The sequence below is a fragment of the Pongo pygmaeus genome, chromosome 5 (genome assembly GCF_028885625.2).
Source record: "Pongo pygmaeus isolate AG05252 chromosome 5, NHGRI_mPonPyg2-v2.0_pri, whole genome shotgun sequence".
Classification (NCBI taxonomy): domain Eukaryota; kingdom Metazoa; phylum Chordata; class Mammalia; order Primates; family Hominidae; genus Pongo; species Pongo pygmaeus.
The window spans coordinates 151,843,417-151,871,386 of NC_072378.2; the positions used below are offsets into that span (position 1 = coordinate 151,843,417).

Sequence of the window (27,970 nt, forward strand, 5' to 3'; positions counted from 1 at the left end):
TACTAAAAAATATAAAAATTAGCCGGGCATGGTGGCAGGCGCCTGTAATCCCAGCTACTCGGGAGGCTGAGGCAGAAGAATCTCTTGAATACGGCAGGTGGAGGTTGCAGTGAGCCGAGATCACGCCATTGCACTCCAGCCTGGGCAACAGAGCAAGACTCTATCTCAAAAAAAAAAAAAAAAAAAGAAGAGAAAACGACTCCTCAAGCACTGCTCCACTACACATCCCCTTCCTGTATCTCTTTGGGTAGACAAAGACGCAGAGATGACATGATATCACATACTCATTTAATTAAACGTTTATTCAATGAAAGGATGTATAAAAACTTACAAATTTGAGAACTCAACTATACATGAAATAGGATGATGGGATATTCAGTTTTTAACATATACATATAGTATAGCTATTAGCTATTCTCCCCTTCTCCTTCAGTCCTTACTTCTGGCTCCTGTTTGTCCTGTGAGGCCCTTCTTTTATTGGCCTAACAGAAGATTAATGAACAATTTTTACTGCTTTTGGGCCAATGAAGAAAATTTCAGGCATTAAAAAAGAAAAAAAAAAAAACAAACCAAAAACCTGGAGAATAAACATCAAAATCAAGTTTTTTCCCAAACAGCAATTAGATTTTTTGTCCTGATTTCTCTTTGCCATTTATTTTTGATGCTTCAATTAATGTTGCCAGTAAACTATCAGCATTGACTTTTTCAGTCATTGAAGTTACTACATCTTCTGGTCACAAATTCCCCTGTAAGATGAATATTCCTATATCCTTTTCCCTGCAGTACACACACTGATTTAAAAGTTAGTGTAAAACAAATTATCACTGGCAGCTGCTAGAAAATGGCATGTCATGTTCCATTCAGAAAGGCAATTTATAGAATAGTACATTCAAATCTGATTTTTAAAACAATTTTGTCAGAAACTCAAATACAGCATTTTGTTGTTGCTCAACTTGGAAAGAAGCCAGCAATGAGATAAGGATGTGCATTAATTCACCTGTTTATAGCAAGTACCCACACATTTTTCTCTTACAAACACACAAACTCACAGCTTGTCATGTTGTACCCAAAAATTAAGATTGCCATCACATTATTACTTTTTCTCCTTTTTGTTTTGTTAAAGTAGATTTCTTAACTGATGATTTTTCTTAAGGGGACATAATCTCAAAGGATGCATTCTAAAGTAAGACACCTGGAGGATGAATACTAAGAACGTTTTCTTGGGTTTAAAGTTTCCCCACACCTTCTAGATTTTGCATAGTAGAGAGCCCAGCCGTATCTCTAAGAAGCACGCTGTATTTTCTGACATTGTTTTTCTGAGAAGACTTTTTACCCAGGGAAAGTCATAATTTTAGCTTACCAAATTGGATTCCAGTTGTTTTATTATATACCCTTCATTAGTTCCAAGTATGCTTTTAAATAATCTAAAACCTCTCAAAATTTGAGTTTATAAGTATAATGACCATTATCTTTCCAATATCCCCTGAATGAAAGTTGATACATTCCAGGTGTATAATGCACAAAGCCTTGACAGAGGTGGGGCTGGGATGTGGAAAAGGGGAAGAGGAGAAGAGAACAAGGACCTGTTTGTATCATGCCATGGAGAACTACAGTTCTGAATTCAGGGAAGGGAGGGAAGATAGTCTTTGTAAAAATGAGAGTTTTTTAAAAAGATAAGTGACATTCAGTCTAGTAAGACGGTTTCCTGTTCCTTTTTGATGGAAGCTAACACTGGGTGGTCAGGCTCCGTTACTTCCGAGTCCCCACTGCCCAGGAGAATGGATCGCCCTTCGTCTAGGGCAAAAACGTCCGAGTTCTGGTTTTGGCATGAATGTTTAACAACCTCATTGGGAGTGGAGAATGTTTTGTCACACAAGTTGCATTTGTAGGGTTTGTTCGTTTGCACCAGCATGTTGTCCATCTGACTCCCTTCCTCAAATGTGCAGAGTTCCAGAGTCTGTTTGTCCACCATGGTGTAAGTGTCGATGCTCTGGTTGAGGCACACGTGGCGGGCAGCCTGGTTGGCCCTGCAAAAGCTTTTGTCACAAGTGCTGCACTTGAAAGGCTTCCCGGTGTGTATGTACATGTGTTCCCTCCAGTGGCTTTTCTGGATAAATTTGCGTCCACATATTGTGCACTCGTACTTCCGCCTCTTCACCTCCCTCTCCTGGTCGGCTTGCTCCAGGTTGTCAATGTCAGCAATGTCTGAGGGGGGTGGGGTTTCCGACTGCTGCTGCCCATCGATGATGGGAGAATCGGAGATGTGCTGCAGCTCACTGTCACTTATCATCCCGGCTTCAGGCACTTCCATGGCATCTTTCCCGAGGTCAGCTGCATTGCTACAGAGAGTCAGGGGGACGCGACTTTCTCCCTGTTGGCTAGATGTGAAAGGTACTCCTGTGTGGATCTGGAGGTGTTCACGTAAGCTGCTCCGGAGAGTGAAGCGCCGTCCACACAGGTGGCAGGCATAGTACTTTGGAAAGCTCCCATTCCTCTTCATGATGCTCGGCTTGACGTGGGCTATTGTAAGGGATGCAGGCTGCTCATCGGAGGAAGATGCTTCCAGATTGGTCTCCTCCCCGGGAGGAGGGGGAGGAACAGGAGTGGAAACAAGTTCTGGAGACAGCGAGGTCTGCAGGGGATCTGAGGGAGTCATATTTGTCCGATTCACCTGGGCCAGATTTGAAGTCAGCTGGGAGAGCTGTGAGGCCTCAGGGACCTGCTCCTGGCTTATCCTGGAGGTCTGTGGCCGTGGATCTCGCCCGAGTTTTTCAGGTGCTGAAGCAATCTTGGTGGCTTGTCTCAACTGATGATCTGCAATCTGAATGCCATACAATGAAGAAGCCAGTGGGAAAACTTGGTCAGGGTGAGAAAAGGCTCCCTGGCTGGCGAGGCTGGCTTCCTGGATGAGCGGGTAGGCGTGCAGAAACTTGATACCCTGTTCTAATCGAACCGGGTCGATGAGCTGAGGCGCCATCTTCCCAGTGTACATCAAGTGTAAGAGATAGCTGAAGATGTCAGGCTGTATATCAGTTGGTTTCAAGCGGACACACTCACTGAAAGAAACAAGTAAAAAAATACGTGAGTAAATGCCAGTGTAGGCGTTAACATAAAGCTTGAAGAAAAAAATGAACGCTTAAAAACAAAGGAAACAAGAACACTTCCTATCCTTGATTTTTAGTAAGTTTCATGAAAATGGGATGAAATAAGAGACGAAGTTCACGTTAAAGAAATGTGATATCTTAATCCACAGACTCTTAGAGTAGTTTTTCTCCTAGTAAGCTAATTTTTTTTTTTTTTTTTTTTTTTTGAGATGGAGTCTCACTCGGTCACCCAGGCTGGAATGCAATGGCGCAATCTCGACTCACTGCAAGCTCCGCCTCCCAGGTTCAAGTGATTCTCCTGCCTCAGCCTCCCGAGTAGCTGGGATTACAGTTGCCCACAACCACGCCCAGTTAATTTTTGTATTTTTAATAGAGACGGGGATTCACCATGTTGGCCAGGGTGGTCTCCAATTCCTGACCTCAAGTGATCAGCCCTCCTTGGCCTCCCAAAGTGCTGGGATTACAGGCGTGAGCCACAGCACCTGGCCAAGTTAAATTAAATATTATGTATTCTATTTTTATACAGAACTCCAGGAGTTCCTTATCAAATGCCACCATCAACATCAGCACTGCTCCTGGGCTTTACAGGGATTCCTTCTCACTTGATTGTCATGCATTCTCATTTTACAGGAAAGGATTGAGGATTAGAGGGTTAATAACCTGCTCAATATCATGTAGTTGGTAAGTGGTGGAGCTGGTATTTGAAACAATGTTTGTCTAAGTCCAAAGCCACCACAGCAAGATCCTTTAGAGAATCAAAACAATCCTGTATGGTAGATAAAGTGGATTTATTTAGTCCCATTTGACAGATATGGAAACTGAGGTCCCAAAAAGTTAAGTGATTTATCTAAGGCACCTAAAGCAGTTGATGATGCTATTAATTTTATAACTTTAGATTCTACTCCTTTTATCATTTCAGAAACATCATCCCTGATCAAGCAGCAATAATGAAGAGGTTCCCAAGAACTCTTCCCAGACCATCAGTAGTAACAAATTCTAAAGCATCATTAGAAATCAGTGAGATCTATATCCACATATCACAAGGTATATATTATGTTCCACTGAGTGTATATTCTATAGACAATACATTTCAAATTTAAAGACAGCTTCCTTGAATGCTTTTAAAATTTATAATTTTCTTTTATTATACTACTTTTTGTATTGTAACTTTCTTTGGCCCTTTTAGCAATCATGTTCATTTGATTAACAAATATTTTCTTTTCTTTTCTTTTTTTGAGACGGAATCTTGCTCTGTCACTCAGGCTGGACTGCAGTGGCGCGATCTCGGCTCACTGCAAGCTCCGCCTCCCGGGTTCACACCATTCTCCTGCCTCAGCCTCCAGAGTAGCTGGGACTACAGGTGCCCGCCACCACGCCCGGCTAATTTCTTTTTGTATTTTTAGTAGAGACGGTGTTTCACCATGTTAGCCAGGATGGTCTCGATCTGCTGAACTTGTGATCTGTCCGCCTTGGCCTCCCAAAGTGCTGGGATTACAGGCGTGAGCCACCGCGCCCGGCAACTTTGGTGTGTTTTGTTTTGTTTTGTTTTGAGACAGAGTCTCACTCTGTTACCAGGCTGGAGTGCAGTGGCACAATCTCAGCTCACTGCACCCTCCGTCCCCGGGTCCAAGCGATTCTCCTTCCTCAGCCTCCCGAATAGCTGGGATTACAGGCGCGTGCCACCAGTCCCAGCTAGTTTTTGTGTATTTAGTAGGGATGGGGTTTTGCCATGTTGGCCAGGCTGGTCTCGAACTCCTGACCTCAGGTGATCCGCCCACCTTGGCCTCCCAAAGTGATGGGATTACAGGCGTAAGCTACTGCGCCTGGTCATTTCTCTTTTTTCTTTTTAATTTTGAGACGAAGTCTTGCTCTGCTGCCCAGGCTGGAGTGCAGTGGCATGATTTTGGCTCACTGCAATCTCCACCTCCCAGGTTCAAGTGATTCTTCTGCTTAGCCTCCCAAGTAGTTGGGATTACAGGTGCCCGCCACCAGGCCCAGCTAATTTTTGTATATTTTTTTAGTAGAGACAGGGTTTCACTGTGTTGGCCGGGCTGGTCTTGAACTCCTGACCTCAAGTGATCTGCCCATCTCGGCCTCCCAAAGTGCTAGGATTACAGGCATGAGCCACCGTGCCTGGCTGACTTTGGTGTAAATTTTGTAATTCTTTTCTCATTCATTGTTGGATAGGCTGTCTTGTCTATCACTTATGAATGGTGACTCAACAGTAAGCCTCTCAAATTTGAAAGAACTGTGTACAGTCTCAGATGGCAAAAAAAGGACACAGCTGGGGACACCTTGGCCCACACTTTAGGCAGGCCTGGAGGGAGGACTCCAAGGGGCCAGGGAAAAGAAAGCAGCGAGTCCCTGGGGTTTACAGCCAGGGATGCGAGGGCCCAAGGAGGTCTCCAAACACCAATTTATTTTGATTAAAAACAATTTTTTTTAAGAGAGGGGGTCTTGCTCTGTAGGCCCAGGCTGGAGTGCAGTGGCACGATCATAGCTGACTGCAGCCTCAGCCTCCTGAGTAGCTCGGACTATAGGCACATGCCACTACACCCAGCTAATTTTTAAACTTTTATAGAGACAGGGCCTCACCATCTTGCCCAGGTTGGTCTTGAACTCCTGGGCTCAAGAAATCCTCCTGCCTCAGCCTTGGGATTACAGCGTTGGGATTACAGGCGTGAACCACTGCACGCAGCCTTAAAAAAAAAATTTTGTTTTAAAAGCAGAAGCACACATACACTTAAAAAACAGGTGGAGGCCGGGCGCGGTGGCTAATGCCTATAATCCTAGCACTTTGGGAGGCCGAGGTGGGTGGATCACCTGGGGTCAGGTGCTCAAGACCAGCCTGGCCAACATGGCAAAACCCTGTCTCTACTAAAAATACAAAAATTAGCCGGGCGTGGTGGCGCGCAGCTGTAATCCCAGCTACTGGGATTGCACTCCAGCCTGGACGACAAGAGCAAGACTCCGTCTCAAAACAAACAAACAAACAAACAAAAAACAGGTAGAATTTTTCCAAGTTCCTTAATGTACATTTCAGCCATCTTCATCCCTGACTGCTTTTATTTCCAGGCAGCTTGACTTCTGTCAATCACTCAGCTCACCATGCGCCAGACTTTGGTCTTTTCCCAGTCCTTTGGAAAGGACATAGTTCTCTACAATATACTTACATCTAAGTAGTTTCCAGATATGTTTGCCATAACATTTTTTTTTGTTTCGAAATGGAGTTTCACTCTTGTTGCCCAGGCTGGAGTGCAGTGGCACGATCTCGGCTTACTGCAACCTCCGCCTCCCGGGTTCAAGCAATTCTCCTGCCTCAGTCTCCCGAGTAGCTGGGATTACAGGTGCAAGCCACGATGCCTGGCTAATTTTTCTATTTTTAGTAGAGATGGGGTTTCACCATGTTGGCCAGGCTGGTTGACATACTTTTATGTAGGAAAAAGATGAATATAGTTTTACTACAGCTATAAGCCCTTTGGTATAAACTTCCATAGTAATTTCTGTTTTCAATTATTCCTTCACTAGAATTTTAAAATACATGATAGGCTTAAACAACTTTAAAAGTAAGGATTTTTGAATGACATTAGCATTGTCAGAAGGTTGTACTTAGAAAGGCCTCTCCCTCAGTGGTTTTATTTTTGATAGCTGAAAGTCTGTAGTCGTCTGTGATTTAAACATACCACTTGGAGTAGCAGACATAAGACAGGGACATCTAGTGGTAACTACAGCCAGAAATCTCCCTTGGAGCCAAACTTGAAAAAATTGACCGTATTCTCAGTCTATGTCTGAGTAGCCGGGTGGCAGTGTGTCATGCCCCACAGAGGAGGTGCTGGTTGAAAAGTACACCCCTGGCCTTCACCCTGAGTTTGCCTTGCCTCGAGGAGCTTGAATTCTGCACTAGGAGGCGGGCAAAGCTGGCCACTAGGCATGTGTCACCTCTGGTGCAGTAATACACACTGTTGCTTTACACTGTTGTATTACACAAATATCACACCTCCTTGTTAGAAAGGCATTTATTTACTGCCCTGTACTTAAAGGTGGGTTTCTTGCATCAAATTAAAACTCATTACGTAGTATTCTTGCACTCCTCAAGATTAAAATTGCCTCCTTTTCTATACCATTGAATTCACTGTGTTGAGACTGCCCAGTACAAAACCCCTACTAGGCCTTAAGTCTCTGACACACTGGAGTTAAAGGGAGCATCCTTAGTATTGCCCGATGAGCCAACCCTCCTGGGTTATTCTGCGGTTGTCCCATCTGCTCCTCCAGACATTGATCAAGTGGCTATTCTATTGTGTGCAAATACTTCAGTCACACTGGGTGGTGTTGGCAAAGATTCGTAAAACCCAGTCCCTGCCCTCAAGAAACTTACAAGTGAAGAAGGGGGTAAGTACACACATAACAACATAGGGGAAAGGTGCACATTTGCACTCTTGTATACATATGCACTCTTATAAAGGAGCACAATTAAAGTGTTATGAGCCATGAGCGAGGACATGGTCACTGTCATTTGTTTTGTTTCACTTGACTGGGAGGGGTCATACATGAGGTGCTGCATGAGCTGGGACTCAGGGAGTGGGCAGGATACCAGCAAAATGCAGTCCAGGTGAGCTGAAGCCATGAAAGTAGATTTGGTTAAGGTGAAAATGAGGGGGGGGGTGTCCCAGAGGGCCCAGTCGCAGATGAGGCTAGAAGGAGGTTGGGCTCCAAGCCTGTGGGGCCTTGGATGACAGAATAAGGAGCCTGTGTGTTATTTTAATATGCACTGGGCATCCCCGAGGTTTCTGATCCAACAAATAACCCAGTATAGTAGGTTTCTCATCAAACACCACAGTCAAAGCAGTGTTTGGAAATATGAATCCAATAGTAATGTGGAGAATGGGTGATGAGGTAATGGAAGTGAGAAAGGAAAAGAAGTGACAAATGTGAAAGGTAATTTGAAGAAAACATGATTTGGGGACTGAGTTAAGCTTGGGATACTTGAAGATAAGAAAATAGGCAGGAGGAACTTCGGAGAAGGCCTAATTCAGTACATCCTCAAAGACACAAAAGGAGATACTCAACTCTAAATGCCCAGCACACAGCCTGAGGCCTTGGGAATAGAGTTCTGGAGACAGAACAGTCAAGGCCAGAGCTATAAACTGAAGTTTCCAGCAGAGGCGAGATCTAGGAAAAAGACACACACCCATAGGAAGAGTGCAAAAAACAAAATTTACCAAAGGCCCAGGTTTAGAGGGCAGAAAAACAAGAGATATTCAGCTACAAAAATGCAGATGACAACCACTTAAGAAGGAAGCAAACAACAGCAGATGCTGGAGGACAGGATGCTAGAAGGCTGAGAGAAGGGCAGTGGTTTTGATGAGGGGTGACCTTTGAGAAAAGACTGCAGCAGAGTGAAGGAGGGGAGGAAACCACAGCGCACACTGATAGGAAGAGTGTGGGATGAGGAGAGTGCAGGCGAGGACCTCGATTACCCTTTTAAGGGCTTTCATAGTAAAGTGAAGGAGAAGCAGCACCGTAACGCAGGCAGACAGCAGTGTCGAGGATGTGCTGATCCCACATGGGCTGGGGGCAGGGTGGGGGGTGTATGAAAACAGATAAAAGAAAAAGAACAGAATAAAAATAGAGGAGTGGGAACTCACAGCGTGAGGGAAGGAGGGAGATCATTTTCCAGAGACACTGAGAGGCCCTTTTCTCAAGACAGGAGAGATGAGAAGAAAGAAACTGAGCAAAGATAGAGATGTTTTAAGATAGAAAAGAGGGAAACTGGAGAAATTCATGTCCTCAAGCTTCTTGTTAGAGGAGGAGACAAGAATAAATGCTGAAAGTCAGGGGGATACTCAGGGGACTGGGGCTGGAGGAATGAGAGATAGGGCTTAGATACTGAGTCCAGGAAAGATTACTGCTGGAAGGGTTCGCTGAGGTTGGGTGGGTGGCTTTATAATGGACCTGATCTTGCCGGGTGCGGTGGCTCACGCCTGTAATCCCAGCACTTTGGGAGGCCGAGGCGGGCGGATCACGAGGTCAGGAGATCGAGACCATCCTGGCTAACACAGTGAAACCCCGTCTCTACTAAAAATACAAAAATATTAGCCGGGCGTGGTGGCAGGTGCCTGTAGTCCCAGCTACTCGGGAGGCTGAGGAAGGAGAATGGCGTGAACCCGGGAGGCGGAGCTTGCAGTGAGCCGAGATTGCACCACTGCACTCCAGCCTGGGCGACAGAGCGAGACTCCGTCTCAAAAAATAAAAAATAAAAAATAAAAAACAATGGACCTGATCTTGCAGATCCTGACCATGCAGGTGACACCCAGTGAGGGCATCCGGAGGTGGAAGCGCTGCGTAGAGCTGAAAGGTCCAGTGATTCTCCAGTGCTACTGAAAGCACCTGTAACAAGAAGGGTAGTGAGGGCGAGTGAGGCCACAAGGGAGCAGCTCACCTAGGAGCTAGGAGAGGTAGAGAGACCCATGGTCTTGATGAGGGCCAGGGACATGGAGGTTAAGAAGTCTACAGTCATTAGGTTATTAGCAACCACTTTAGTTACCTGGTCTGATGGACAAACAACATCTTAAAGTAATTGGAGAATGAAGCAAGAACTGATTTGTGTGCCTTGAAGTATACATCGCCGATTGCAACCGTGCAGTCACACAGGAAACCAAACTCTCGCTGAGCGTTTAACTGTTGCAGTAGAATAAGTCCATGGTTGGCCAAATCCATTTTTTAAAAAATCTGCAAAGCAAACAATTTTATTTTTAAGAAGGTGATTCACAAATAAGAATGTGTCCTTTATAGTCACCAACAGTCATGATCATAGCTAACATGTCATCACAGCTAATGTGTCAGGCACTGCTAAAAACATTACACAGATTAACTCATTTAGTCTTCCTAACAGTCCTCTGAAGTAGTTATGTCATTATGCCTTAAAAAAAAAAAAGATGCCATTTAAAGTAAATTAGGGAGTTACATGATTTGCCCAAGCTCACACAGATGGTAATGGAGAAGCCAGGAAATGAACTCAGGTGGTCTGCCTTTAAGCATCAAGTCCTGGAGACAGACAGCAAATATCTTGGACCATCGAGTCTTTTAGTTTAAAATTCCAAATGCAAATGGAGTCTTTTAGTTTAAGATTCCAAATGGAAATTCTAATGATGCATCAGAGTTTGTCAATTCTTCCACAGAGACAGATAAATTAAGGTGTTGGGGCAGGGTCCCAGCAAGGCAGGGTGAGAATCAATAAGTCTGAGGGCCAATAGTCCAGCTCCTGCTGTGTGCTCCTGCTGGTGATGTAACAGCCCCATCACCCCTGACCCTTAACACTTACGGAGGAAGTGGGGTTGGGGCTCTGCTTCCTTCCTTGTGGAGGGAGGAAATGGGTCTTGAGAAGTATAAGTAATTTGCCCCAGGCCTTCTAGCCAAAAGGTGGGAGGATGAAAATTTAAATGTGAATGTACTGATTCCAAATTCCATGATTTTCATTATTCACACTTGACCCTAGCAAACCCCGCTGGCCTGAGTCTATTTATAATAGAGAGGCTGCCTGACATTGCCCGGTTCATCAAATCACTAGACTGCTCCTTTTCCACACAGAGCATTTATAAAAGCCCATTACACACAGACCAACATTATATTTAACATTATACTTAATAGTAAGAAAGGGTGAATGCCTTCTCCATAAGATTGGGAACAAGGCAAAGATGTCCCCTCTTGATATTCAACATAGCACTAGAAGTTCTAGCTCATGCGACAAAGCAAGACAGGAAATAAAAAGCATATGGAAAAGAAAAAAATAAAATTGTTACTATTTGCAGATGACACGATTGTAACACAGAAAGTCCCAAGGCATCTATTAAAAAAAAAAAAAAAAAAAAAAGGCCAGACATGGTGGCTCGTGCCTGTAATCCCAGCACTTTGGGAGGCGGGCGGATCATGAGGTCAGGAGATCGAGACCATCCTGGCCAACACGGTGAAACCCCGTCTCTACTAAAAAAAAAAAAAGATACAAAAAATTAGCTGGGCGTGGTGGCAGGCACCTGTAGTCCCAGCTACTCAGGAGGCTGAGGCAGGAGAATGGCGTGAACCCAGGAGGCGGAGCTTGTGGTGAGCCAAGATTGCACCACTGCACTCCAGCCTGGGTGACAGAGCGAGACTCCGTCTCAAAAAAACAAAACAAAACAAAAAAAACCTTGTAGAACTAATAAATGAGTTTGGCAAGTCATAAACATACAAAAAAAATCAGCTGTGATTCTATATACTAGCGATGAACATGTGGACTGAATTAAAAAGATAATACCATTTAAAATCATTCAAAAAATGAAATACATGGATGTAAATCTAACAAAACGTGCAGGACTTGCATGCGGAAGACTATAAAACACTGGTGAAAGAAATAAAAGATCTAAATAAACAAACAGATATACTATGATTATGGATAGGAAGACTCAACATGGTAAAGATACCAATTTTCCCAAACTGACATATAGGTTTGATGCAATTCCTACAAAAATCCCAGCAACATTTTTTTGTAGATATAGACAAAATTATTCTAAAATGTACATGTAAAGGCAAAGGAACTAGAATAGCTAAAATTATATATATATATATATATATATTTAGACAGAGTTCTCGCTCTTGTTGCAGGTAGCAGTGCAGTGGCACAATCTCAGCTCACTGCAACCTCCACCTCCTGGGTTCAAGCAATTCTCCTACCTCAGCCTCCCTGGGGTAGCTGGGATTACAGGCACGCACCACCAAGCCTGGCTAAGTTTTTTGGTATTTTTAGTAGAGATGGGGTTTCACCATGTTGGCTAGGCTGGCCTCGAACTCCTGACGTCAGGTGATCCACCCGCCTCAGCCTCCCAAAGTGCCGGCATTACAGGTGTGAGCCAACACGCCCGGCCTAAAATAATTTTTAAAAAAGAACCATAAAGTGGGAGAAACCAGTCTACCCAATTTCAAGATGTAGTATATTGTTATAGTATTCAAGACTGTGTGGTATTGGCAGAGGGACAGACAAGTGAATCAATAGAACAAAACTGTGAACCCAGAAGTAGACACGCATAGATATGCACAACTGATTACTGACAAAGGCACAAAAGCAATTCAGTGGAGGAAGAATAAGCTTTTCAACAAATGGTGCACGATCTACTGGATTTCCACAGGCAAAAAAGAAAAAAGAAAAAGAACCTTGACACTTAAGTCTCATACTTTATATACAAATCAACTCAAAATGGATAACGAACTTAAATGTAAAACACAAAACTATAAAACTTTTGGAAAAAACATGTAAGAACATCTAAAATCTAAGGCTAGTCAAAGAGTTTTTACACTTGACATCAAAAGCAGAATCCATAAAATGAGAACTTGATAAACTGGACTTCATCAAAATTAAAAACTTTTGCTCTCTGAAAGACCTTATTGAGAGGATGAAAACACAAGCTCAAAGACTAGGAGTCAATATTTGAAAACTTTTGCAAACTAGTCCTTTGACAAAGGATTAGTAACTGGAATATATAAAGAACTTTCAAAACTCAACAATAAAAAAAATCAAATCAGAAAATATGTAATAGACTTGAAGAGACATTTCACCAAAGAGGATATACAGATGGCAAGGCAAATAAACACATGAAAAGATGTTTGAAACCACTAGCCACTAGGGAAAAGCAAATTAAAACCACAGTATCACTGTGCACCTATTAGAATGGCTAAAATAAGAAACAGTCACAACACATGGTGGCAAGAGTGTGGAGAAGCTGGATCATTCAAATACTGCTGGCGGGAATGGAAAATGGTACAGCCACTCTGGAAAAGAGTTAGCAGTTTCTTAAAAAACTAAAAATGCAACTACCACAAGACCCAGCAACTGCACTCCTGGACGTTTATCCCAGAGGAATGAAAACTTATGTTCACACAAAAACCTGTACAGGAATGTCCATAGCAGCTTAATTCCTAATAATGAAAAACTAGAAACAACTCAGATGTCCTTCAATGACTAAATAAACACACTATGGTATGCCCACACAGAAGAAAACTACTCAGCCATAAGAAGAAATGACCTACTGATAACGTACAACAACTTGGGTGATTTAATTACACTCAGCGAAAAAAGCCAATCCCAAAATATTATATACTGTATGATTACACTGATATAATATGTGTGAAAATTATGGAAATGGAGAACAGATTAGTGGTGGGGGGGTGTGGGGTAGTGGGTGGGCATGGCTATGGAAGGGCAACATGAGAGATCCTTGTGGTGATGGGAATGTTCTGCATGTCAAAATTCCGGCTGTGATACTATACTATAGTTTTGCAAGATGTTTCCATTAGGGGAAACTGGGTAAAGGGTATATGGGATCTCTATTATTTCTTGCAGCCGCATGACTCTGTAATGATCTCAAAATAAAGTCCAATTTTTTTTTTTTTTTTTTTGAGACAGTTTCGCTCTTGTTGCCCAGGCTGGAGTGCAATGGCACCATCTCAACTCACTGCAACCTCTGCCTCCTGGGTTCAGCGATTCTCCTGCCTCAGCCTCCTGAGTAGCTGGGATTACAGGTGCCCACCACCACGTCTGGCTAATTTTTTTTTTTTTTTTTTTTGAGATTGAGTCTCGCTCTGTTGCCCAGGCTGGAGTGCAGTGGCATGATCTCGGCACACTGACACCTCCTCTTGCTGGGTTCAAGCGATTCTCCTGCCTCAGCCTCCCAAGTAGTTGGGACTACAAGTGCCCACCACCACACCCAGCTTATTTTTTAGTAGAGACGGGGTTTCACCGTGTTGTTAGCCAGGATAGTCTTGATCTCCTGACCTCGTGATCCGCCCACCTTGGCCTCCCAAAGTGCTGGGATTACAGACGTGAGCCACCGTGCCCGGGCAAGTTAAATTTTTAAAAGCCTATTACACATTAATTGACTAAATTTTTAAAAAGTGAGTATGCTTAACTTCAGAGTTAAGAATGCACTGTAGATAATGCACTATCAATAAGCTTTAAAAAAAATCAAAGCAGACTCAGCAATTTTTAAAATTATTTATTTATTTATTTTTAGACTAGTCGAGTGCAGTAGTGAGAAGGGGGAATAAAGTAGAACAAGGCATTTGATCTGTAACCAAACAATCGAGATAACTCACTATCTTTGCACCAGCCATCCACAGCAATTCTTAATCAGCAGGTGCTGGACTCCCTACTCTCCCTTCCTGCTCTAGGGATGTTCAGGCAGATTCAGAAATTAACAAATATGCCCTAAAATAGACAAATGTAATGGAATAATACTTTAAGAGACTGATCAGGTCACAAATCAAGAATCCAGAATGTCAAATTTCATATTTTCTGCCACGAGTCATATCTAAGCACGAGATAGGAGAGTCATCCAATTTTGCAAATCATTTGGGTATAAAGACCTAGACTGTTGTCTCATGCAAACAGATGGTATGGATCAGTTTCCCCACTACTTTCTGTGTATGTCAGAGAAGGTGAGCGCACTCAGGTTAGGAAGGAGAGGCACAGAAAAGGCCTGGGGTTCATGATGAAAGCCAGAGAACTGCTGGGTTGCAAAAGTAACCTGGATTACAGAGAAACACCACTCTAACCTGACCTCCACCAAGACATAACTTGGAAGCCAGTCTTCAAGGTTATTCTCCGTAAAGGGCCAGAATACTTCCTTTTCCATCTTACTAACCTGCTTTTCTTATTAAAAAAGTATCCTCTGAGACCCAACTGTCATATGCTCCCTGCCATGTCCTCTGACTCTGATCATGCTGATCATATTTAGGCAGCTTGAGGTCCCACAGCTTCAGGTGTCACGCTCATCAACAGTAGCTTCAAGTACAGGAAAACATTACTATTTATACCTCGATGATAATGATGAGAATTGTTTCTTATGGCTATCATTTACATATGCTATTAATTTAATTTCACATCAACTTATTTGAGATATTTGAAGTATTGCTGCCCACATTTATAAATGAGGAAATAGGGTTAGAGAGGGTAGGTGGCTTGCCCAAGCTTATAGAACCAGTACATTCAATAAGTAGGCTTTAAACTGGGATTCACTTGGTTAGTTGGAATGTGCTATATGAAAGTGTGTGTGCTTGTTTTAAATTAATATTATTATTTGCTGCTGCTTTTAAGTACATATACTTGTTATAAAAGATTCAAATATTATGGACACACAAAAATGTGAGATTTTTCTATCCACCTCTACCGTAACTCTTTTCTCCATACTCTAGTTAATACTTGGTATTCTTTGCCAATATGGCTTTTTTACTTTGTATGCCTTTAATGATGAAGTAAAGCTTATTTTTATATTTATTGACCATTTGTATTTCCTTTAGTATCTTTTCATGAGCTCTGCCCATTTTCCTATTCGATTGTCTTTTTCTTACCAATTTAATAAAACCAGGCCAGGTGTGGTGGCTTATGCCTTTAATCCTAGCACTTGGGGAGGCCAAGGTGGGAGGACTGCTTAAGTTCAGGAGTTCAAGACCAGCCTGGGCAACATGGAGAGACCTCCATCTCTATAAAAAATTTAAAAAATAGCCAGGGATGGTGGCACACACCTGTGGTCCCAGCTACTCTGGAAGCTGAAGTGGGAGGATCACTTGAGCCCAGAGGGTTGAGGCTGCAGTGAGCCATGTCAGCGTGCACTCTAGCCTGGGAAACAGAGTGAGACCCTGTCTTAAAAAAAAAAAAAAAAAAGAAAAAAGAAATCTATAAAACTCTTTGTATATAAGGAAAATAGGCCCTGTGTCACATATGTTTTAATAATTTTCTTACTTTCTTTGCATTTGTTTATAGAGATTTTGACAAATACAATTTTATGTTTTAATGCCATCAAATTTGTCAATATTTTACAGGAGGATTTTGAGGTTTTGGTTTTTACATGAATGGGTATATATTATTTCCTTCGATATAGCAAACTATATGGCTTCCTCTCTTTCCATAAACAGACTAACATAAGCATTCTATTCAGACCATAAGAATGAAGTCATGATAGAAACGCTCAATATTTTTTAAGGGAGTCTACCAGTTATTTTAGAATCTCAATTTAGGAATTTAAGAGAGTCTACTAGTTATTTTAGAATGTCAATTTAGGAACATCCCCTAGATCAGGAAACACACTGAACATAAGTATTCAAATACAGAGGAAAGAATTCATGCACATGACTCAGAGAAATGAAAAAAAACAAACGAAAAAGCAGAAAAACAGAACAAGTCGCATGTTCAAAATTCATGAGGGGGAAAATTCACACAGATCAACTTGAAAAAAATCTTATTTTGGAGACCAAAAAACCTTTCTCAAAAAGAAAACCAAAACCAAAACCCCTAGACTGTTCCATATGTGAACTGCCTGAGGAAATGGGGCAAAAGGGTGGAGAAGGTACTATGGGCTCCACCCTGGCCCCTGCCCAGCGACAGTACTGACTTTTCTTAAATCTTTCTTTCCTCTTTTCTCATCACGGCTTCCCTTCATACTCATTTCCATGAGGCTTAACTACTGGCCCAAACTATGCCAGCTAGGGCCCTGGCATCCTTATGGATGGTTTGGCTGAGGCTGCCCCTCTTTTGTGGGAATGGCTGTCTGCTTTTCCCACCTCCAGGCCAGCTCCTGCCCAGCTCTGCTCACCAAGGTCACCAAGGACCTTGTTCCCCAGCCTCAGGGACTCAGTGGCTTACTCAACCTCTTGGCGGCATTTTGTACTCTTCCTCCCGCTCTGATAAATCTTTGGTCTCTGGTTTTCAGGCTGCTGCTCTCTGGTTTTCCACTCACCACAGGCTGTTCTATTTTAATCCCCATCCAGGGGTTCCACTTGCTGATCTCCTCTGCACCTGGTCCCCAGCCCACTCCTCATTCTGTAGCCTCTCTTTGGTGATCTCTTTCACTTGTCCTTGGCTGTCCCCCAGGAACCTTAAACTTGATTTAGGTAAAACTCAACTCAATTCCTCCCTGTCCTCTCACTGCCATTTACCCCAAAGGACAATCAAACCAGGTACACAAATCTGCTCCGTCTGTATTCCCTGGCTCAGTGCAGGGCCCCGCTTCACCCTCTGGCCAAACCAGAAATCTCAATTCATCCTCAGGCCTCCATTCTCTTACTCCTCCCATCAGCCCCTAGTTGCCATTAATTGAAACTCTACCCTCCTGCCACACCTTTAGCCTCACCTCCCAACTCATCTCTCCATCTCCAGTTCTGGCCTCCTTCATGCATCCACCACACAATAGTCAGAATGACCTTGCAAAAGGGCAAACCTGATGTCAACTGCTTAAAATCCTCCTGTGGGCCGGGCACAGTGGCTCACGCCTGTAATCCCAGCACTTTGGGAGGCTGAGGCGGGCAGATCACCTGAGGTCAGGAGTTTGAGGCCAGCCTGGCCAACATGTTGAAACCCCGTCTCTACTAAAAATACAAAAATTAGCCTGGCATGGTGGCGAGTGCCTGTAATCCCAGCTACTCGAGAGGCTGAGGCAGGAGAATCACTTAAACCTGGGAAGTGGAGATTGCAGTAAGCCGAGATCATGCCACTGCACTCTAGCCTGGGTGACACAGTGAGACTCCATCTAAAAAAAAAAAAAAATTAAAAAATAAAAATAAAAAAATAAATAAATAAATAAAATCCTTCTGTGGTTCCTTACTGCCACTAGGATAAAATCCCAGTGCCGCTGCACCTCTTCCAGGGTCCTGCACCATCTAATAGTTGCTTACTCTGCATCCCATACTCTGGTGCTAACCTAAACTAATGCTTTCCAGGCTTTCTGATTTCACAGACCTACTAAAAACAACAAACCTCTAAACTAGGGTCCAACAGAGTGTTGCTCCCTCTTTACTTTGCCAGCAAAGACACGAAACATTCACAAACCTGGTAGGCTCTTACACATAAATACACAGAAATGACACAGTATCAGTATTATCCTCCCAGAGGAACAGGTGGTACTATATTCAATGCAGTCATACCTTGCTTAACAACAGAGATACGTTCTGAGAAATGCATCGTCAGGCAATTTTGTCATTGTGTGAACATCATAAAGGTACTTCCACAAATCTAGTTGGTATAGCCTACTACACAGGCCTAGGCTATATGGTAATCTACTGCTCCTAGGCTACAAACCTGGACAGCATGTTACTGTACTGTAGGCAATTATAACACAATGGTAAGTATTTGTGTATCTAAACAGCTAAACACAAAAAACTTACGTAAAAATATGGTATTATAATCTTATGGGACCATTGTTGTACATGTGGTCTTTCATTCACTGAAATCTTATTATGGGTACATGACTATGTATGAAAAAATACTTTTCTTTTCTTTTCTTTTTTTTTTTAGATGGAGTTTTGCTCTTGTTGCCCAGGCTGGAATGCAATGGTGCAATCTCGGCTCACCACAACCTCCGCCTCCCGGGTTCAAGCAATTCTCCTGCCTCAGCCTCTAGAGTAGCTGGGATTACAGGAATGTGCCACCACACCTGGCTAATTGTGTATTTTTAGTAGAGAGGGGGTTTCTCCATGTTGGTCAGGCTGGTTTCGAACTCCTGACCTCAGATGATCCACCCGCCTCGGCCTCCCAAAGTGCTGGGATTACAGGCATGAGCCACTGCGCCCGGTCTTTTTTTTTTTTTTTTTTTGAGGCAGAGTTTCGCTCTCGTTGCCCATGCTGGAGTGAAATGGCGCGCAATCTTGGCTCACTGCAACCTCCACCTACCCGCTTCCCCCAGCGATTCTCCTGCCTCAGCTTCCCAGGTAGCTGGGATTACAGGCGCCTGCCACCATGCCCAGCTAATTTTTGTACTTTTAGTAGAGATGGGATTTCACCATGTTGGCCAGGTTGGTCTCGAATTCCTGACCTCAGGTGATCCACCCACCTCGGCCTCCCAAAGTGCTGGTACTACAGGCGTGAGCCACCGCACCTTGCCCTGAAAAAATATTTTTCTCATGCAAACAAATTACAACATAAAATGTTACTTTAATACATTAAGTTGTATATAATTTTTTTTTTTTTTAGATTGAGTCTCACTCTGTTGCCCAGGCTGGAGTGCAGTGGTGTGATCTCAGCTCACTTCAACCTCTGCCTCCTGGGTTCAAGCAATTCTCTGCCTCAGTCTCTCGAGTAGCTGGGATTATAGGCACCCACAACCATGCCTGGCTAATTTTTGTATTTTTAGTAGAGACGGGGTTTCACCATGTTGGCCAGGCTGGTCTTGAACTCCTGACTTCGTGATCCACCCGCCTCGGCCTCCCAAAGTGCTGGGATTACAGGCGTGAGCCACCGCACCAGGCCTGTATCTAATTTTTTATATGGGGTCTTGCTATGTTGCCCAGGCTGGTCTTGAACTCCTGGGTTCAAGTGATCCTCCTGCCTCAGCCTCCTGAGTAGCTGGGACTAGAAGTGCATGTCACCTTGCCCAGCTAATTATATGCAATTGTCAGTTTGGTGAGCTCTACGAATGGATCATCAAGGGTCCAGCTTGTTTTGAAATACAAGCATTATTAAAAATTCAGTTTTACTTGAATATATTGATAATGGAGACAACATGATGTTATTTCACTCACTTTGGGACTTCTGGATAAGCTAAGCTAAGGAATGGCAGTTTCATCTCCCAGAAGGTCCTGAACACCCTGGTGATGATTTGGCTCCTGACAGCGTACAATACTTATTGCTCAAAGGCTTCACTCTCGAGGCTGGGCAGCTTGGCAGCCTGAACTCTAAAGGGTTAGGGGAGAGGGGTCCCATCTGCACACAGGCTTAGAACCTCTGCTCCAGGGTTTTGAATATGCTGCTTTCAGAGGAACTGACCATGAGACAGACAGACAGACAGACAGGAAGACACACACACAAACATACCCCTGCTCCTGCCCCTGCCCCTCATGCTCTCCTTGCCCTGGTGCATCTGTGAACGAGCCAGTTTATACACCTTGCCTGATGCTTCTGGAAAGCTGGCAACAAATCTTCCTCATCATTTACTATTTCATCCCAGTGCCTTGCATATGGCCTAGGGTTTAGTATTTGTTAAGTAAATTAATAAGCAGATGCTCCGGGAGGAGAAGAGTGCTGAGTTCCAGTCAAGGCTCAGCCTCTTACCAGCTGGGTGACTGAGGGTAGAAGTTGAGTTTCTAGTTATCCTAGATTGACCTAAAAAATTATCATCAATTTAACACCTGCTGTTTTGGAATAATTTTTCCATTTAAAAATACTACCTTGTGTTTCTTCATGCTAATAATTAATTTCTGCATAGTGCTTTATAATTCACAATAACCCTGAAGGGTAAAGAGCCAGAGAATAACGAGGATGGAGACAGACGTCATGTTAAGGATTTTGGTCCATATCTTAAGAGCAATGGGAAGCCACCCAAGGGGATTTTAAGCAGGATGACTTGATAAGATCTCTACAATGTAGAGATTGCAGAACTAATCAAGCTGGGGAGGAGGGGGTAACAAGCGGGCAAGTGAAGACCTGCTGGAAAGTGGTCTAGAGGAGACAACTGCTAGTGGTCTACAAAAGAGATGATGGACCCAGGTGGTACTGAGAAAGATGGAGGAAACTGACAGGATTCAGAAGATATTTAGAAGGTAAAAAATCAACAGAACTGGTTGATGAGTCAGATGAAGGAGAATGGAGCAGATCAAAGTGTCCAAGATGACTTCCTAGACTCCTTATTTGTATAACTGCATAGATCTTGGTGCCCTCCAACAGGAGGGAACACAAGGCAAATAATAGTTTGGCGGGAAGAGCAAGAGGTTAGGTTCACACATGTTGGGTTTGAGATACTTTTGAGATAACCAAGTGGAGATGCAGAGTATATGTTGGTTACACTGGTCTGGAGCTTGGAAGTCCTGACTGTGATTTGTCTGAGTCTTCAGAAAAACCATGTCCTTAAATCACTACACTGTAGTTGAGAGAGGTTAAAATGATCAACAAATAAGAGTCAGGATTGAACTCTGGTCTTCTGGGCATACAGTTCATGTTGTCTCCACTCTACTACCTTGCTCTACAGAGCATTCCTAAAAGTTCTTACTGATCCCAGTCACAAAGGGCCGACAATCAAGACATGAAACTGAAGACCTATGTAAAATCCTCAACCATTTAACACTGTAAATGAACTTAAAAAAAAACCCAACTAAATAAAAAACAAGTCATTTGTCTTTTCTAAATTAGAATAGTTAGCTGAGAGGAACTGAAGAAAAGTAGCACTGGAGAGAGGAGGCAGTGCCTATAAATGGGTTTTCATGGAATGCCTTTTTTCTGTATATGTATGTGTACAAAGCTTTTACTTTTCTTAAGTAAATTCAGAGACTATAAGACATACTCATGTTGAAAAAATAAAAAAACACTTCCTGGAGCCAAATACAAATGACCTTTCAGATTATTTAATGCTTCGGTTTTCACTGTCACCGTTTCCTACTTGATAACAGGACATTGACCACCTAGCTGTCACTCGCTTTCAGTTTCCATCACAGAGCACATGTGGGCTGATCCGTAAGCAACTCACTCATCCTTTTGGAGGTGCAAAAGAATGGGGCACATACAATTATGTTGTATTTTGACAACCTAAGTTCCTCCTTCATTTTCAGTGTAAGAATAGGAGACCAAAACAGCTTTTGGAAATTGTTGATTCAGTTTTTAAAGATAATAGCTGTTCTAAGACACTAAACACCACTTACACTACCCATTTCAAGGGCACTAAAAGGGTCCTCTGAAGTCCTTGATTTTATTTAAGTGAAGCATAAATGAATATTGTAATTCAAAGGACAATCAGTAACAGCAGAAGCGTTACCCCCAAGTAAGATTGATTCTTTCAAGTAGTTTAGACCACTTACCAGGATGAAAAGCTGATTTTTCAATTACTATTATTAATAATTAATATTGGAGGGCCCATGAAGTAAACCTGAAGGAGGCTGGTCATTTGAATTCTAATATATTTTAAAACTGCATTTTGAAGGCAGAAAATGCATCTTATTTAGTTGTGATAATGGAGTGGCATTTTTTTCTTAACATTTCCTTAGTCAACCTTCTTCCACAGTAATTAGAAAAGAGAGAGGCATAAACTAACAGCACTTATTTTCATATTAAAAAGCACTGCATTTGTAAAATACTGCTGTTTTCAATTATATTTTCCGTATGTTTACACTTAAATTAGTTTTTGGTTTCCAAATGTAAGTTGGGGTCATAAGGAGGCAATTCAGGGACATCTTATGTGTCAAACAGAAGTAGATCACAGATTTATGGCTAGTAACGAGTTCATATTAAAGTAATAATTCTAAAGGCATTATGCTACAATCAACCTGAAGGAAACTTACAAATGATTACACATGGCAAAATTAAAAAATTAATCTGGGCTTGGGACAGTGGCTCACCCCTGTAATCTCAGCACTTTGGGAGGCAAAGGCGGGCAGATCACTTGAGCCCCGGAGACCAGCCTGCGCAACATGACGAGACCCTGTCTCTATAAAAAGAAAATTAGCTGAATGTGGTGGCATGCGCCCATGGTCCCAGCTACCAGAAGGCTGAGGTGGGAGGATTGCTTGAGCCAGGAGGTTGAGGCTGCTGTGAGCCATGGTGGTGCCACTGCACCCTAGCCTGGATGAAAGAGTGAGACCCTGTTTCAAAACAACAACAACAAAAAACTAATCTGCTTCTAATAATCCACCAGAGTGGAGATTGCCTTTGTTTTTTATATACAATAAAATGATTAGTAAAATTAATCTGAAGAAAATATAATGACCTAAATGTGTAGTTCAGGGTATGTAACACAGGTGAGTTTCAAATGTGTTTAACTCAAAGTCTTAATAATATATTTCAATATTTTAGAGCAGAGCTTCTCAAACTTTGGTGTTGGGATCCCTTAATGGTCTTAAAAATTATTAAGAACATCAATTATATGTTTATATGGATTTTAACTACTGATAATTACCATATTAGAAATTAAAATGGAGAAATTTTAGAAATATTTAATTCAATTAAAAACAACAATAAGCCCATTACATGTTAAAGTACAGAACATTTTTATGAAAAAATAATTGTATTTTCTAAAACAACAAAGTGGTGTCTTTTTATATTTTTGCAATTCTCTTTAACAGAAGACAACCAGATTTTGCATTTACTCCTCAACTAACTCTGTTTTGGTTGAGTAGTGAAGAAAATCCAGCCTCACCCACCTATGTAGTTGGAAAAAGGAGAAATATTTGAATAGCCTTTTCAGGTAATTGTGGACAGTCCTCTTTTATATTACACCAACACTTGACAAGTCTACTTTCTTAAAAGTTGGTTGTGTAATATAAAACTACATAACTGAATTAACTTTTCCTACTCTATTATAGTAATATTCATTGGTCTATCCACTTTCAACGGATCATTTACCCACTCATGATTTTTAACATCATCTGTTGGTCATTTGGAAAATATCGGCTCACTGAATTAAGCAGATCTTCTCAGCGTCAACACTGAGAAGACATTTTGTCAACACAGTGGAAAAGGCCATAACAACTTAGTATTACTGTGACAATAGTTCTGACTTCATTGAATCCTGAAAGGATCCTGGGGCTTCAAAAGGATCTGCAGACCACACTTAGACAAGCGCTGTTCAGAATCACTCTGGGGACTCAGAGAACCTAAATGACTCTCCCGGTGCAGGAGAACATGCACTTTGAAATCATTCCAGAGGATTCTGACGCTTACCCTGCTTGGTGCAGAACTTAGCGAGTGCACCCTGTTTAAGAGAACAGTACACTGAAATCTCTTACAAAAGTAAAAAAGTAGTTTCCCTAAGTATTTAGCCAGATACATAAAAGTGTTTTTCAAATTCCTATCTTTGAACACTGAACTTTCTTAAAGTGACACTCAAAGGCATGTGATGCATACCTCAAGCATGTGAACTGGGGGTTATGAGTTTGAGCATAAATATGAGCCTCCAAGTTGGCTTCTAAAATGGATCTACATATGTCGGGCTGCCAACTCCTTGTAAGGGTTCTGTGGCTACTGATTCCATATCTTAATGGCTCTATCAGCATTGTAAAAATACTGAATCTTATTTACTATCAATTCGAAGTAATATTTTAATTATTTAATAGTTTAATTTGCTAGTACAAATTATAACCTACTTGAGCATAAAGAACGTTTTAGAAATATTCTTGGTCTAATGCTTAGAATGTTTACATTTTTTTTTCTTCAGGGAAATAAAAATGTTCAGTTCCCTTTTAGGTTTTCAGAGTCATGTTTGGAGAGCCAAAGAGCATAAGAAAATAGGAAAAGTGATGATAAATGACCTTTCCCAGGTGCATTTGGTATTTTATGGTAAAAAAAATTACCAGCAAACCAGTTCTTTCAATCTTCCTTTCCTGTGCAGGCTGGTGCCACGGGACTTGCCCAGCTTTTCCAAGTTCCTATAGGGAAAGGTGAGTGGGGCTAGGGATGAAGCACCAAGAAACAGTAAGAGCTGGCAGGACAGTCCCCACCTCTAAAGCTGCTGATCCCAGGCCGATGCTACAGATGAGCTTTAGGTAATTCCTTCTCTATTTTGTAAGTCTCAAATTGGGGAAAGCACATCCACTTACTCATGGGCATGCTGTGGGTACTTGAAATCACAGGACTACAAAGTATATCTATGGGGTTGGGGTGAATACATTTTCTTTTCTTTTTTAATAGAGATGTGGGGTCTATGTTACCCAGGTTGGTCTTGAACTCTTGGCTTCAAGCAATCCTCCAGCCTTGGCCTCCCAAAGTGCTAGGATTATAGGCGTGAGCCACTTTGCCTGGCCATGAACACATTTTTCTGTTATTTTATATTATCTTATAAAAGTGCAGATTTTGGAGGTTACTGAAAAGTTGATATTAAAGTTTAAGATATAAAAGGTGTCACCGTGGCAGCTTTTATTCTACAACTTAAAACATGATTAGTGTTTATTCTCTGCTGCTAGTGGTAGAGGTTGCTGAGCATCAACGTATTTACATCCCCTTTGAAGAGAAGCTTTAAAACTGGCAAGTATGCACTTGAACTGCAGGACAAAATTTTAGAGGTGTAGACTACACTCCACTGTAGTGCAGACTGCTCCTCCACTGTTGACCATCAGTGGCACCGGCTTATCACTTCTTGTACTTACGATGGCTTCAATAACTGGACAATTCTTTGTCTAGCAAATAAATCACAAGTTTATTAAATGAGAAATGCCCAGTTTTAAAGGATGTCCTATTAGTGGTAAATTACTATGCCTTTAAAAACTGCCTTCTTGTCCAGGAGCGGTGGCTCACCCCTGTAATCCCAGCACTTTGGGAGGCCGAGGTGGATCACTTGAGCCCAGGAGTTCAAGACAGTCTTGGGCAACACAGCGAGACCTCTGTCTCTTACTAAAAGAAAAAAGAAGAAAAAAATGACCTTTTAACAGTTTGAAAACATCCTGGATACACACCAAGATCATTCAAAATGCAGTGGAATTTACCTTACCAATTTATAATTTTGGTTTGTGATAAATCAGTCAAATGAGAATTAAAATGGCACAGTCCCAATTCTCTATTAAACGTTCAGGGTACTCCCACACTAAAACGCTAGTGGTGTATACAACTCGCCCTGGCGCTCCAACGGGGTTGGCATAGATGATTTACATTAGCAAGGACAGGGCAGCGCGTTTAAGTAAACCCAGAGACCCCCTGGAGTTCTGATAATTCTGACCTTCTTTATGCTTTATTTTACTAAAACAATACCCTGATAAAATGAATAGAATCAAGGCTCACAAACTCAGTGGACCCATTGTATGATGAAAGAGCTAATGAACAATGCAGCTGGGGGAGGCGGGGAGCGAGAGCCGGGCTATATCCCCAAGGCATAATTAGGAGTTCACGTATTCGGGTGGAAGTTCCTGCAGTAAAAGGCGTAGCTGCAGCTTCTCCCGGCCCAGGCACTCGCCTGCTCTGCTACCCTCGCTTCTTTATTGCCTCTTTTACTACCAGCTAAAAGCGGCAAAACCCAGCTTCCTCTGCAGCTTCTGAAGAGTTCTCTCTTGCGGCTTTGTTTAAACAAGAACGGTTTAGAGGTTTCGCTACACCGAGAAAACGACGCCGGCCCCGGGAAGCAGCCTCCCCGCCTTGGAGTCCGGTTGGGGCGTGAGGACCGCGCGGGTCCCACGCCCCAAGGCTAAGAAGCCGAAACCACAGCGCGCTCGGGGCCAAACCGGGCTGTATCGCAGGCGCAGATGGCGCGTCGGGCGGAAGCTGGAGGCCGCCGGCTCAACGCGCTCCGTACCCGAGACTAGGGCCCGGCCTGCAGCCTCAGCGAGCGGGCGACAAGGGCGGCGCCACAGAGGCCGACGCGTCCCCCGCCCGCCTGGCGCACCGCAACAGCCCCCTCGCCCCACCCGCCCCGGGGCGGGGCCAGGGGCGCGGCGCCGGGGCCCTCTGGCCCCCTCCGGTCTCGCCGGCCCCGCCCCCGTCCCCGTCCCTGTCCCCGTCCCCGAGGGGCTGAGGAGGAGGGAGGGGCGACGCACTCCGGCCGCGTTGCACGCTCGCCGCTTCCCTCAGTCCCGCGTGCGCGCGCGCGCTCGCCCCAAGTCCCGCGGAGTTTAACACAATGCCGACGCCTACGCCGTGCGCAACGCCCCGGCCGGCGCAACAGCCCCGGCGCCGGGGGCGGGGGTGGCCCAGACAGGGAGAGAGGGAGAGGGATGAGCGCGCGCGAGAGCCGGAGACAGCGCGAGACCCGAGGAGGCCGGAAGCGCGCGTGCGCGCCCCCGCCCGCGAGCGGGAGGCGGAGCCGCAGCAGTAGCGGCAGCAGCTGTAGGAGCCGCTGCAGCTGGGAGAAGCGCCAGAGAGGCCGGGCCTGCTCCGGTCGGACCGGATCCCTCCCCTCCCCCTCCCTCCTCCCTCCCCTCCCCCAAACCCACTTCCGCAGCTCGCGGCCTTGCCGCCGAAGCAGCAGCGGCGGCAGCAGCAGGAGGCGGCGGCGAGGCGTCGGAAGGATTACGCACCTGACGGGCCCGCCTCTGAGGGCTCCAGCGCGGGACGCTCACCGGCCGTCGCCGCCCAGGGCGCACTTCGCGGTGGCGGCGGGAAGGGAGGGACCGGCCACGGGGAACCGACCGCGAATCGCCCCCCTCCCCTTCCTCCCTCCCTCCCTCCGATCCGCCGCCCGCCCTCTCGGCTTCCGTCCCCTCCCCCTCCCGCAAAACCCCGGATGGAGCCGCCGCCGACTCGCCGCCGCCTGGCTCCGGGGGATGGTTTTGTCAAGCGGCCAGAGCCCCGGCGCCAGGCGCAGCCGCCGCCGCCCCCGCGAGGCGCCCCTGCCCTCGCTTCCCAGAACCGGGTCCCCAAGTGGCCCGGGCCTTCCGCCTGCCTGCACCCGGAGCCCTGGGACGAGGGTCATTCGTCGTCTTTGTTGCCACCGCCTCTGCCGGAACCGTTTGCGAGCTCCGGTGGCCCCCGCCCCCCCACCACCTTCCCGGACCCTGGGCTGGGGGTGGCACGTGGGCACCGGCCCCGGGAGGCGGAGGCGGTGCGCGCTTACCTGTCGCCGGTGCTGCTGCGGCGGGGGGTGTGGAGGAGGCGCCGCTGGGCAGCCTCGGCCGTGCTGTCCTCCCCGCCGCCGCCGCCTCTGCCTCTCGCTGCTGCTGCTGCTGCTGCCGCCGCGGTCGGTGTCTCCGGCGCGGCGGCGGCGGCGGCGGCGGGGCTTTTCCTGTCCGGTTACGTTAAGGTCACATGACCGAGAGAGCGGAGAGACTAGTGCAAAGAGGCTGCGAGCGGCTCCCGCCGGGGGGGAGAGGCGGCGAGAGAGCAGTGGCGGCAAGAGCCCCCTCCGCCCCCCCCCCAGCCGCTCCCCTCCCCCCGCCCGCCTCCGCCTCCTGCTGCTCTGCCGCCGCCGCCGCCGCCTGCAGCACTCCACTGCCGCTCCCACCCAGGC

General features: G+C 44.6%; 1 protein-coding gene across 5 annotated transcripts; it reads right to left on the reverse strand.

The window, feature by feature from the left end:
- Positions 1–284: 284 nt before the first annotated feature.
- Positions 285–27,891, reverse strand: ZBTB2 (zinc finger and BTB domain containing 2). 5 transcript variants are annotated; one of them, XM_063667114.1, is made up of 3 exons: positions 27,578–27,891; positions 9,649–9,833; positions 285–3,056 (listed from the first exon to the last, which is right to left on the reverse strand). In XM_063667114.1, exons 2-3 carry the CDS (start codon positions 9,819–9,821, stop codon positions 1,685–1,687), a joined length of 1,545 nt encoding a protein of 514 aa, XP_063523184.1. In that variant the 5' UTR covers positions 9,822–9,833; positions 27,578–27,891; the 3' UTR covers positions 285–1,684. The 5 variants fall into 5 exon arrangements, with proteins under 5 accessions (XP_063523184.1, XP_054346709.2, XP_054346707.2 ...); XM_054490734.2 differs by lacking the exon at positions 27,578–27,891 and adding an exon at positions 27,042–27,224; XM_054490732.2 differs by lacking the exon at positions 27,578–27,891 and adding an exon at positions 24,393–26,329.
- Between the last annotated feature and the right edge of the window lie 79 nt (positions 27,892–27,970).